Source organism: Protopterus annectens, chromosome 8.part0 (genome assembly GCF_019279795.1).
Source record: "Protopterus annectens isolate FY-2018-M chromosome 8.part0, PAN1.0, whole genome shotgun sequence".
Classification (NCBI taxonomy): domain Eukaryota; kingdom Metazoa; phylum Chordata; order Ceratodontiformes; family Protopteridae; genus Protopterus; species Protopterus annectens.
In genome coordinates this window covers 116,015,266-116,029,498 of record NC_056741.1, presented here as the reverse complement: position 1 = coordinate 116,029,498, position 14,233 = coordinate 116,015,266, and the positions used below count along the sequence as shown (strand labels likewise).

The window sequence follows — 14,233 nt, the reverse complement described above, 5'->3', positions numbered from 1 at the left end:
ATAGATCTGATACTTAGGGGTAGTTTATTCCAGGCATTAGCTACAGAATAACTGCAGAGGAGTTTATCAATATTTTTGTTAGGGTTATAGACTTGCAATAGGAGCTGTTCAGAGCTACGGAGTGCATGGTTTGTAGTGTAAGGTTGGATAACAGAAGAGAGAGAAGGGCAAGAGGAAGGCTCATGTAGGATAGAGTGTACCAAAAGAAGTTGGGGTAGTAGAATTTGGTGCTGGAATTCCAACCAATGTAGGCTCTTTACAGCAATACAGTGGTAGGTACTATAAGGTTGGTTAGAGGCAAATCTGGCAACTTTGTTATAGGTGAGTTCAGGTTTGGACAGAAGATTGGATTGCAGATTTGTGAGAATAGGAGCTGCGTAGAGAACTGTGGGAAGTTGGAACACTTGTGCAAGGGAGAGTCTTGAAGCATTTGTAAGGAATTTGTTATGCCTGTAAAGCAGACCGATCTTTTGATGTGTTTTTTTAGTGCATTTATGAGTGTGGAGAATGAATTTTAGTTTATCGTCAATAAGAACACCTAGAGGTTTAGTGTGATGTTCAGTGGAGATGATAGTGTTGTTGACTGAGGAGACAGCAAAGGTGGCTTTGTGATGATGGAGATTTATAGGGAGAAATAGAAAAAGTTTGGCTTTCTTTGGGATAAGTAATGGTTGGAAATAAGCCATCTTTCGACTGCGTGAACAGACTCTTGGGTGAGGGAATGGAGGTGAGTGATGTTGGAGCAGGAGATGATGGTAGAGTCATCAACATATTGGACAACAGTAGAGAGTGGGTGGGCAAGAGGAGTACCTTGGTTGTACCCCTGTTTCAACAGGAAGAAAGGGAGAGAAACTGGCTTGCCATTTTACTGCCTGGAGTCTACTGGCGAGGTAGCTTGAGAATCAAGATAGTGCAAAGTCAGAGAGGTTTAGTGAAGTTAGTTTGGACAGAAGTAATCTATGGGAGACTATATCGAAGGCTTTAGAGAGGTCAAGAAACAAGCAAGAGACTAACTTTTTGTTGTCATGAGAATTTGCAATAGTATCTATGAAGGATGTGAGAGCAGTAGCAATACTATGTTTTGGGCAAAAGCCACACGGTCTTGGTGTGAGAAGATTTTCTTGTATAATGTGCTCAAGAGGCTGTTTTGTGAATGTATTTTTCTAGAATTTTAGACATGGGAGATAAGATGGCAAATGGCCTGAAGTTAGAGGGGTTGGTTGAGTCTCCATCTTTTTTGCAAGGGAATGACATAAAACTTTTTCCATATGTTAGGCACGTTGTTTTCTGTAATGGATCTACTGAGTAATATAGAGATGGGGAAAGCAATAAAGTTGCAGCAATTTTTAGGAATTGTGGAGGTAGATTATCAACTGATGGAGAGAAAATTTTAAGTTTACTCAGAAGAGATTTAATATAGGCTGTAGGGATGTGTTGGAGAGAATATATGGGAAATGTAGCAGGTGCAGAGGGTGTGGGATAGGTAATATTGTCATTCCTGGTAAGGTTGAGGATAGTGCCAATGAAGAATATATTTAGGAAATTAGCACTATCAGTAGCAGTGCTATTGGGGCAGGGTTAGGGGATGATGGGTTCCCAGGATGCAGCAGCTTAATAACTGAGAGCCAGATGATGGGTTCCCAGGATGCAGCAGCTTAATAACTGAGAGCCAGAACTTTTGGGGGCTGGAGTGGGGTTGTTGAGTATTTTATGGAAGAAGTTTTGTTTGTCAATGGTTACCTTTTTTTTTTTAGTTAAGTTATGGAGCTTTCTATAGGTTTGAAGATCAGAGAAGGATTTAGGTCTTTTCTATTTTTTCCATGTACTATCTCTCTTATTTATGAGGGTTTAGGTGGCTTGTGTTAGCCAGGGGGCATAAAGTGTTTTTACTCTTAATTTCTTAATGGGGGCCAGGGAGTTAAGTGTGTCAAGAAAGGAATTGTTGAAAGCCAAAACAGCTTCCTCTAGGGAAAGTTTGTGGAGGAAGGACCAGTTAATTGAAGATAGCTGGTGGTTGAAAGTTTCTGGGTCAGAATTGGAGAGCCTACGGCATTCATTGTATTGCTGGGGTTTACTTAGTTGAGGAGATTATCTAAGTATGTAGGTGGGATGATGATTACTTAGGGAATCAGTTAGTGTAGAGGAGTTGTGATAGAGACTGGGATTACAGGAGAGGACCCAGTCTAAAGTAAAGCCATGACTGGTACATTTTTAAGGTAAGTAGGGGTAGTGATAAGTTGGGAGAATCCAAAGAGGTTAATGGAGGTGCTAGAGGAATCGGTGTCAAGAGCATTCCAGTTGATGTTGAAATCACCTAATATAATGGTTTCATAAGAGATAGTTTGTGAGATCCAAGAAAGAAAGAGCTCAAGGGTAGGGATGTTGTTGCCTGGGGGAATGTAAATGGAGATGATAGCTAATTTTTTGAGGTTGTTTAGTTGACAGTTAGCAATGAGAATTTCAGCTGGATGGAAGTCAGAGGTAGAGATTGAAAGAGCTTAAAGAGTGAGCCAGTTAGAGTATGGAATGGTGTCTTAAGACGATCATGGAGGAAGATGTTATGACCTGGTGGAAGTGCTTTGCTGTCAGGTACATGAGGGTTAAGCCAGGTTTCAGAGAGACAGAGAATGTCAGGGGTGTGTAAAGAGATCCAGCCATGGAGAGAGGAGATTTTGTTTATGATGCTTTGAATGTTCATAGACAGAATGGACAGGTTTTTGGTGGGTGAACATGCTTGAGTATGAGACAAGGAATAAGCGGTAGAGGATTGGTGATAAGAAGGAAGAGAAGAGCTAGGATTAGGCCCTGGGTTGAGATGTGTGCCACCTGACCGTAATAAATTTAAGATAAGTAAGGAGAGTATGTTTGTAGTAGTTTTTTTGTTTTCATTTTAAGGGGGAATTTAGGCAGGGAGAATATCTTAATTTTGTGTAAGGTAGTATAAGAATGAGAAAATAGGGATGGGGCTATAGGAAAGGTGTAGTTGGTTGAGAATGTGAATGAGGGGTAGGTAGAAGTAGGTGTACAGTTTCTAGGTGGGAGGGTGTATTGATAAGAGGCTGTGGTGTAGGTGAGGAAGAAGATGGAGGTGGAGAAGATAAGAAGTAAGATGCTGTAGAAAAGAGTATTTAAGGCACACGCAGTATTACAAAGGCTATGGGCTTGTGTGGGTACTAAGGTAAGTAACTAGGACTAGTAGTAGGGGTTATGAGATAAAATCTCAAGTGGGATGGATTAATTAGAAGTATGGAAGAAGTGTCTGTTGATTGGAGGGTGATAGAGGAAGTGTCTGTTGATTGGAGGATGTGTCTGTTGATTGGAGGGTGATGCAGGAAGTTTGGAGGGGAAGGGGTGGTGGTCTAAGTGTACAGAGTATAAATAAATGAAAGTGGGGGTGAGTGGGAATGGGAGTAGGGTAGGGGAGTGGAATGAGCCTGAGTGCAGCATGGGCGAACAGAGCAGGTTGGACCAGGTCTCAAAATTAAATTATGTGCTTTTATGCCACACTCTTTTGAGGTCGCTTGCTGGGATAGTTTGTAGCTCAATAATTTATAGATAGTGTTTTGGGCAATGCAGTTTTATGAGGAATTTATTGTTTTGGCTTTTTATTATACATCTATCTGTATCTGTATTATGAGGAATTTATTGTTTTGGCTTTTTATTATACATCTATCTGTATCTGTATTGATAGATATAGGTAGGTATATATATATATATATATATATATATATATGTATATATATTTGGTTATTTATTTACTATAGCAATAATCCATGACTCTGTGTCGGTGTATAAGGATTTACCCACGGTTGGTGTAGATGATCACAAGGACAAAGCCTGAATTTTTAAACAAAGCCAACCATGGGTTAATCCTGAAATTCCCCCATACAAGCATGTGTTATTGCTATTATACAATGGTATTATTTAAGAAAGAAATTGTTTACCTTTCTTAAGTAATATCATTGTATAATGACACTTTAGTGTTCTTCCACTTCAGTACACTGCAACAGAAGGGAATGAATTATTTCTCTGTCTCTCCTTACCATCAGTGTTCATATAACATTTTAAGAGAAGAACAGGATTTGGCATCATACATTTTCAGAGTAAGTATGAAACTGTAATGTCTTGCATTACTGACAAAATTCCTATTGATTTAACAGAAAATAAAAAAAAAATGTGGTACAGGACCAGAAAATGTGGAAAAATGGGACATTCTTTAAAAAGATTAGGCAGTTGAAAGGTATGGTTATGGATAGGGTGAGTGATCATAGTACCGTTAATCAAAAGATCATAGTACCGTTAATCAAAAGTCTCAGCTGTCCAGACTTTTGCAGAATGTCCCTTATATTCATTATTTTTCTGCCCTGTCCAACATAAAATGTTTCATTAATGAAGTAAAACAGTATATCCTGATAGAAAGCCAGATTTCTTTCTTTGGGGATTTACTTGATTTACAGTGAGCACATTTATTGTGTGTAATTAGCATGCACAGTTTTGAATACTAATGGCCACTTACTCTATATACTCACCCACTTATATATTATGCTGTCTTTCAGGAAATCAGTCTGAGTGCTGCCCAGAAGATTGGAAGATATTTAATCACAGCTGTTACTACTTTTCTTTAATGGGTTATAACTGGTCTGAGGCTAAGGAACAGTGTGAAAAAAATCAGTCTACTTTAGTGATGATCAAAAGTAGTAAGGAACAGGTGAGAAGAACAAGATTTGTTACAAGATTAACAACTCCTTTTACGATTTGCATCAGTCATTCTGTGCATGCTATTATCATTTAATGTCAAGCAGAGGGGCTATTTTCATGCTTTGATTAAAAAGAAATGAATAGAAGTGTTCAGAGCAGCTAAGGGGGTGGGGAGCTGGTTCATATTACTGGCACAGGGCACTGGTTGATCCAGCTACCCTTCTGCTCTTTAGGACCAATCATCTTTGCATATAAACTTCATATTTGTGCCAGTGTTACTAAATGTACTGTAATCATCCTCACTGTCTCCCCAAACTGCAATCTGTACACTGAGTGCCTTGCAAGTAAAGCTAATGACCACCACCTATCCAACAAAAGCAGAAAAGACCTCAAAGCAACACCATATGCCGTATGCATGGATGCAACCCATGATTGTTGTGTAAGCCAACCCATTACATACTGCCAATTCTCCAAACCTCTTCTGGGATCACTGCCAACTGTGCCCCTTCCTCCTGCATGATGGCTCAAAATCTGCAGAACTGAAACCAAGACAAACTATCAGTCACTAACTTAAGATTCTTAGGTATATATTTAGCAGACAAAGACAAATTAATGCTCAGACACTGAAAAAACAATTTCCTAAACAAAACATGAAGAGAAACTGACTATACCAAACTCCTAGCCAAAGCCTGTACCACCGCCTTATTGTCATAATGTAAAACATGGAAAATAACTTTTTTTGTTTGACAAGAACTCCTTCCATGCTATGATTGTTGCCCAGATTAGTATTAACTCTAAAATGTAACATCCTTCCTTACTTCTTCTGGCTACAAATAACTTCCTTGAAAGTAATCTCTCTTCCTGAACACTCCAGCTGTATCAGTATACAGGAGCAGACTGTCAGAAGACACCCCTTTAAAATGTTCTAAGAACACCATCCAAATACTAAGATCCTCCTTAATCATTCTACCGACTCTCACTTCATGCTGCTTTTTCCTACTACCTCTGAGTAAGTTAGCTACAAACCTACTAAAGGCCCTACCTGCTAATATGACCCTGTACACAAAGTTCTGCAAGCCTAAAAGTTCCACTGCTTCCTTAACGCTGACCTTAGCACCACCTAGCTACCTCTCAAACTTCCCTCTCAACCTTTGCAGCTTATCACGTGGCAATCTAAACAAGCCATTCTCTTCAACCACCACCAAACCCAAATAAACAATAACCTTATCTGGATCTTCTTGCCTATTCTTAGCTAAAGGTATACCTAATCTCTCACATATCGAACAAAGTTGCTCAATGCAACAGATAACCCTTTTTCACCATTGTGCATAAGCAGAAAATCAGCCATGTAATACATTGCTGTCCCCATATAATTGCCCTGTTTGTGTATCCACTACAGTGCCAAACCAAATGTCTCAAAGATAGTGTATACTACTGCACAACCCATAGGCATCGTTGTCAAAGTAAAACATCCCTTTCAAGGTCATCCCTAACTTGCATTAGTCCTGTTTGCTTTCTGGTAGCAACTGAAAAGTTGACTTGATATTCAGCTTTACCAACCCTGGAGCTTCACTTGACTTAATAGCCCCCGCAGCATCATCCAGTTATACATTCTGAACCTTTCCTACCCTTCAGTCTGTATGTTCATTGACCAAATTCCCATCAATGAATGAAAGATGGGGAACCACCTGGAATTCCCGTGGCTTTTTCTTGCACACCAGGCCCACAGGTGATATCCTATAAGACTCTTATTGTGACAAAGGACCCCTTACCCAACCTGCTTAATCCTCCTTATCTAGCAAGACCTGTACTATCCCTTCCTGACTTTTCACTGACTGTAAATTATTACATGTCTTGCCGGACTCCCCCGCCACACAGACACACACACACACACACACACACACACACACACACACACACACACACACACACACACACAGAATGAATTAAATCCCTCTGCAAAACCTATTATCAATCTTCTGGCTACAAGTTGATCGTGTAACTTTCCAGTCAGAACCGCCATGCTTCTCTCATCTTAACAGTGTTGTGAGTTGGTTGGTCACCCACCCCCAACACAAAAGGGCAATATTCATTTGGGTGGTGTAACTGCCCCATGCGCTCTGAGTGAAGGCCCTCAACACCTCTCTTTGAAACTCTTGTGTAGCTAGTGGGCCACTACCCACATGAACACCTTCTGTGCACCAACAACATACACCTCTATATCCACCACAACAAAAAGAGCAACAATGTGCAAACCTAAACAATGGCCTTTCACACCTCACTATATTAAAAGCAAGGAAACAATTAGGGCCCTCATCCATTCCCTCCTAATCCTGTTTAGATACCACACCTGCTCTATCAATCATTCTTCCTAGCTGTTTGTCTGTGTGTATGCTTTCCCATATGAATAATTTATCAACAGCTTTCAGCTTTCTAAATGGTTGATCACATCAAAGATTGGCACTGCCACCCCTCAGTATATGCACCTTCGAGATCATCCAAAAATATGGTAACAGCTGTGACTGGACCTTCCTGACAGCCAAATATATGGTAACAACAGCTGTGTCTGCATCTTCCTGATAGCCAAAAAATATGCTAACAACAGCAATGCCTGCTCTGGTTCCTATACATTTATCGCCATGAAACATATAAACCCCAGAACCCATATAATTTGAGCCCATCCTAAAGCCCAAACAAGGCTATCAACTCCCTGCCATATTTTCACCTAACAGATGTTGGAATGTGTGTGTTGTAATAGAAATGTCTTCTCCTTTGGCTATCAGTGCTAGGATTTTCTGATTCTCCATCATAGCTAATAAGGACATCTGGTCAACAATCACCTCACCTTCAATCAAGTCCACCGGGAACTGTAACACACTATTTGCTACCCAGCTGCTATCACACCCAGGTTAACCTGAAACTCTCCTGCATGACCTGCCATTGTTACTTGCTTCACATTTGTGTCCCACCTATCAATAACTGCTATAATCTTAGTCTGCCCCCAACATCCTGCAACAGCCTTCTTAAGTAAACATCTACCATTTGTTCATTACCCTCAAAACTCCCATCATTAAGAACAGACCTGTTGCCTGCAGTGGACTGAGGCACCACAAAGTCTCTCTATCTCTCAATGATGCCACTTGTATTTCCAGACTTCTTGCCCAACTTTAGGGCCATTAGTTACTCAGATGCTGCTTGCTGCCTTCTGCACCTTACAACAACTGGTTTGGCTTTGCTGCTTATTGTCATTTTTCTACATCATGCCCACTGTATGGTGGAAGAATGCAGCTGACTGCATCATGCCCACTGCCTGCTAGATGAATGCAGCTGATTGTGTCATGCCCATTGCATGCTGGATGAATGCAGCTGATTGTGTCATGACCATTGCATGCTAGATGAATGCAGCTGATTGCATCATGCCCACTGCCTGCTAGATGAATGCAGCTGATTGTGTCATGCCCATTGCATGCTAGATGAATGCAGCTGATTGTGTCATGCCCACTGCCTGCTGGATGTATGCAGCTGATTGCGTCATACCCTCTGCCTGATGGATGAATGCAGCTGATTGTGTCATGCCCATTGCATGCTAGATGAATGCAGCTGATTTCATCATGCCCACTGCCTGCTGGATGTATGCAGCTGATTGCGTCATACCCACTGCCTGATGGATGAATGCAGCTGATTGCATCATGCCCTCTGCCTGCTGGAAGAATGCAACTGATCGCTCTTGAATCTCACTCCACTTCCTCTTAAGTTCATTGATATTTTCCATCCCAAAAGAAAAAAAAATCATATTACTAATGACCAAGCTGTCCTGCCTAAAGCCCATCCTTTGTGACCCCTCATCTTGTATCTCTCCTCTCCATAACCACTTCTTACCCAGTACCTTCCTTTTAAAGTTATGTGCACATTATGTACCTAGATAAACATCATAATACCCCCATACCTACCCTTGGTGCTTAAAAGCCCCTTCCCCAGAAGCCCCGACCTGCAGCTGCCTGTCTTATGACATCTGCCTTGGATCTACAAGAATTATGAAACCAGAGCAGACCTGTGTCTCTCTTTCCACCAATATGTTTCCTGTCTACCCAGACAAAGTAGGAAATAACACTTTTTACCTTAAAAGCACCTCTTCATGTTGTCATATAAAGATGTCATTTACCCTGAAGTACTGAAATCCTTGTCTGAAGAAGAAAGATGCATGCACACGCGCGCGCACACACACACACACTTCTACATCTACCCATACCTACATAAACACACATGCACCTTTGTTTTATGATCTCAGAAATTGGCAGTGAAATCCCCTTCTTAGAAAGGAAGATGCTTTACTAAGCCAAAGTCAGTTTACTTTATCAATGGCCAAATTATTTAAGAAGTGCTTAAGAGATGTGGTGCTTTGCCAGTGAGGTACTCAAATTATTTATGATTTCACTAAAGTAAGGTATACATTTTTCCCCATTAAATGAGGCCTATGCAGAGCTATAATATTTATGTACATTTAGGCACTTCGGGTGTCATCATATCTGGAATATTCCTTGCCATCCCACATTGAAAATGAAGGCCTGTAACACACCTCAGTGGCAAGCAAAAGAGCGTTTTTTAATCTTTGATTACTCTCCTTTATCCATGTGTATGAATGTATTTATGTTTCTCTCTGGATGTCTGAGTGTATGGGTGCTTGCATGCATGAAACTGGGTGCATGTGAGAGAGAGAGAGAGATTCAGCAGTGGATACAACTCTTAAAAGGTATGATTACCTCTCATCTTCTCAGCTAAGGACACCCTGATAAAGCCTAAAATAATGGGTAAACAGAGGTTTAAAACAAGGGATAGATGTTTAATATTGCTGTTATAAATTTAGAAAGTTATAATGCATTCTGTGATGGATATGAAGTCAATTTATCTCACCTGTCCCTGATTTTGACTCCAATTTTAGCCCTACCTCCCTTAATCCCTCATAAAACTGGGGACTTTGGAGTAAAGGTGGTGAATTTATTACCAACATGAAAAAGTCTTCTTAATGAAATTTAAAGGTTGTGCTGCTAAACGCAAGACTCTTAACATGAAACTGCACTTATTGCAAGCATTCCTCACCCTGGAAGATGCTGACATTTGTGCAGTAACTGAAACCTGGTGCAAACCTGCAGAGAGCATCCCAGCCTTACCAGGGTACTCATCCTACCATACTTTCAGACCCCAGACAGAGGGCTGCAAAGCCAAAGAAGGTGAAGTTTCAATATTTATTAAAGACATACACACCTCCAGGCTGGTCAAACAGTATGACACACAGAAGACACTCCAGGTACAGTTAACTGTTGACAAAACACCTATTCAAATCATAGCTACCTACAGACCCCCAACCATGACTCAGGAAACCCTCCACCTATCTGGACTTACTTGAATCCATCAATATTCAACACTCTACCTGATCCTGGGTGATTTTAACCACCCAACCATAGAGTGGAAGACCTATACTAGCCCAAACATGAACGCCTAGAGATTCTTCAACTTTGCCAATGCATTGGATCTACTGGTCAACACTCCCACAGTAGAGGTAAAAATATCCTGGACCTGGTACTAACCAACATGAGTAGTCACTGTAGCACCCCTACAGTGTATCATCTTCCTTGGTAAGATCCAATCATAAAGAGATCACTTTCAAAGTCACTATCTCCCCTGACCCCCCCCCCTTTCCAGGGTCAAACAAAAAAAAAACTTTTGCAAAGCTGACTACAACCTCCTGAGAGCAGGTATAAGCAGCTTCACAGCCACCATCCCTTCATTTGGAACTAGCACTAATGTCCAAGCCTACACCAAAAATCTATATGAGCACCTACATAGCTGCATGGGCTCAGCAGTACCTGACAGAACCAAATCATCTTCCTCAAGGAAGAGTAAACTTGTCTGGTGGACAGCAGCAATAAACAAACTCTATAATAAAAGGAAAAAAATGCTGTCCAGGACCAACAAGGAACAGCTGCCAAGTTGGGAGCAATCTCTCCTTTGTCTGAACAAGTAAATAAGGTCACTGGTGAAGTCCTTTAAGGCTAACTTCGATTCCAAATTGGCCACATCCACTAAGGACAGTCACAAGGCCTTCTTCACACATGTCCACAATCTCAAACGTAGCACCTAACTCTGCTCTGAACTGGTGGTCAAAAACACCACATACACAAATGCCATAGATATAGCCAACCTGCTGGCAGACAGGTTCAGTGAAAACTACACCCCCTGTCCCCCCATCAGTAAACCAGAACATCCCCAGCACCTGCCCCCCTCCCTTCATCACCAGGGAGCAGGTTTTTAACGGCCTCTGAAAGGCAAAAAATACAGCCTCCATGGGAAGCTGCATTCTACATGAACTCAGGCAAGAGCTCTCAGTCCAATTAGGCACCCTATTCAACCAAAGCCTGAGCACAGGCTTAATCCCAGCCGAATGGAGGACAGCCACTGTCATCCCGCTACACAAAGGTGGAGCATCCACTGACCCAGGAAATTATAGGCCCAAAAGCCTAACTAGCCTGATCTGCAAGGCCATGGTATGCATTATCATGGACCTCATAAACAAGGACATTGACAACCTCCAAATGCTTGACCCCACATAGTTCATCAAAGGAAGATCATGCCTGTTAAACTTTGTCAACTTCTTTGAAACACCAAAGCCATGGACAAGGGGAAGATTGTGCATACCACCTATCTTGACTTAGCCAAAGCCTTTGACAATATTCCTCACTAGGACATAATATATAAACTGTCCCAGCTAGGCATCAACCCATATGTTACTAGATGGTAATCAACTGTCTCACTGATAGAATCCACTCAGTCAAAATATGGTTCGCTAACTGTCTCACTGATAGAACCCACTCAGTCAAAATAGGGGAAGTCATCTCTGGTAGTAGATCTGCAATGAGCAGCATACCCCAAGGATCAGTCTTGGGGCCTCTACTGTTTGGGATATAGTTTTCTGAGGTGCAAGCCAAAACCAGTGTGGTTTGTGGCTGACTAAGTTTGCAGATGATTGCAAGCTGGGTGCTGTCTTAAATTCTCCTAGCGATGCGGACATCCGCCAAGAGGGCTTTATCCAAACTAATGACTGGTACCAGAAGCATGGGCTCAAACTGAATGCCAAGAAATGCATCATTATCTCCTTTGGGGAAAATGGTGTCCCCACTAATTATTACATTAATAACAATGTACTAAGCATGTAATCAGCCATGAGGGGTTTGGGCACCCAGGTTGATAGCAATCTGACTTTTGACCACCACATTGCCTCCATTGTACGGTAGGTTTTCTACATGGTACTCCTCATAAGTAAGGGTATTTCATCCAGGTATAAGGAGGTCTTAACATCCCTGTACTCCTCCCTTAGCAGACCCATTAAGTAGTACAATGCCCCTTTTGGCATGTACCTTGACAAGCACATGCAGCAGCTGGAGAGACCACAGAGGTTCCTGACCAGGAAAATCCCGGGTCTCAAACACCTGTCCTATACAGATAGGCTAAAAGCCCTGTCCCTCTACTCAGTCTCATACAGACTGCTAAGAGGTGACCTGTGCCTGGCATACAAAGCCATCTCAGACCCAGTCTTGATGGAGTTGCTGCATATCCGTAAGTCAAACTCTAGTCATGCAACCCACACTCAATGCCTCAACCTGATCTATGACATTAATAGAACTTGTTGGTGGGATATATTTGTGTCCTAAAGACTCCCTCATCTGTGGAATAGACTCTCTCTCCATGTCAAGCTGAGTACCTCACTAGCCCTCTTTAAGAGGAACCAGGATGACTGGATGGAAAACAGAAAATGCACCCCTGGGATCCCACCTGGGTCCCTACTGGACAAGGGAAACAGGTGCTGACTTTGTGGGAACATGGGCGAAATTCTTGGCTAGGCTTATAATAGCGTCTGGGCCAATAGCCTAGTATCATCCTATGAACCTATAATTACACTTAATAAATAATGACAATAGATAGTGTTACAGTCTTTTTATCTCGGAGAATGTATATTAATTCCCATTCTCTTATTCTACCAGTGTCTCATATTAACAGTATTAATATTATTAAAGTGTCCTTGATTACTTCAGGATTTGTCCCTTACTCTCTTGTGATTTGTCCCTGATTACTTGAGAGTTATGATAAACTCTTAAACTGAAATGGTCAAGCATGCAGTTAAGTCTCTCCATAACAGGTACAAGTATGACTTTGTCATTGTCCATGTTGGTGTGAATGATGAGACATTCCTCCCTGGACTATATGAAGAGAGACCTGATTGAGCTCTCAGAGTATGTGTCCCAGGCAGGTATGACCATAGCCCTAAGCAGCATTCTACTTTCACCAAGAATGATACCACAATACCAACAAAAAATAATTGACTTCAACATTTGGCTTAGTTTCTGGGTCATTCCAAGGGGAACCAGTATCTATCTGCCTGGGATGACATGGCTGACAGGCCTCAATGCTTTGCCAGAGATGGCCTCCTTCTGTCACCCCTGCGATTCCGGATTCTGGCCAAGGCTCTTGCCTCCCCCATTGTGCCTTTTTCAAGCAATGTCCCAAAGACAAATCTTCCAACATAAAAGATCTGTCAAAAACCACAATGAAGGTCATGCTGCTTACCGCTAGGAGCCTTAACCTGAAAATGCACTCCCTGGAGGCTCTCCTCACACTGGAAGATGCTGACATCTGTGCAGTCATGGAAACTTGGTTCAAGGCTGATGAGAACACCCTTGCCTTACCAGGCTATACCTCATTCCACACATTTTGACCCCAAAATGAGGTTGGGAAGATTAAGGGTGGTGAAGTGTCTATCTTCATTAAAGACAAGCACACCTCCAGACTGGTTTGTCAGCATGACACACTAGAACTACTCCAGTTGTAAATGACAGTTGGCAAGACACCCATCCAACTTGTAGATAGCTATAGACCCCCCTCCATGACTCAAGACACCCACTCATACCTGGACCTACTTGACTCCATCAAGATCACCCCTAACACCCTAATCTTTGATGACTTCAACTACCCCACCCTAGATTGGGTAAACTATTCCTGCACTAATGCACTCACCCAATCATTCCTTAGCTTTATCAGTTCCAACACACTAGATCAGCTTGTCTTATCCTGCACAAGGGAGATAACATTCTGGACTTGGTTCTCACCAACATAAGTGACCACTGTACCACTCCCATGGTAAATTCTTCACTGATGAGATCAGTTCATCGGTTTGTCTCATATGAGACTTCTATCCCACCCAACCCCCCCCCCCATCTGTAACCAGGTTAAAAAACTTCTCAAAAGCTGACTACAACCTCCTAAGGTAGGGTATCAGTATCTTCATACCACAGCCCTCCCTCAGAGAATGCAGAAAGCTATGCTGAAAAGTAAACCAATGTAGTATACAAGCACCTGTACAACTGCTTGGACTCAGCCGTTCCCAAAAGAACAAAAACCTGCTCCTCAAGGAAACACAATCCTATCTGGTGGACATCCTCTATCAACAGGCTTTGCAACAAAAGAAGAAACTGTTGCCCAAGGG

At 41.9% G+C, this 14,233-nt stretch overlaps 1 protein-coding gene across 1 annotated transcript in view; it reads left to right on the top strand.

Moving 5' to 3' along the window:
• Nucleotides 1-14,233, top strand: part of LOC122808154 (CD209 antigen-like protein C) — a 1,908,152-nt gene that overhangs the window by 738,023 nt on the left and 1,155,896 nt on the right. The window contains exon 5 of the mRNA XM_044079127.1: nucleotides 4,557-4,708. Within this exon, the coding sequence (XP_043935062.1) occupies nucleotides 4,557-4,708 (152 nt within the window). The remainder of the gene's footprint in view (nucleotides 1-4,556; nucleotides 4,709-14,233) is intronic.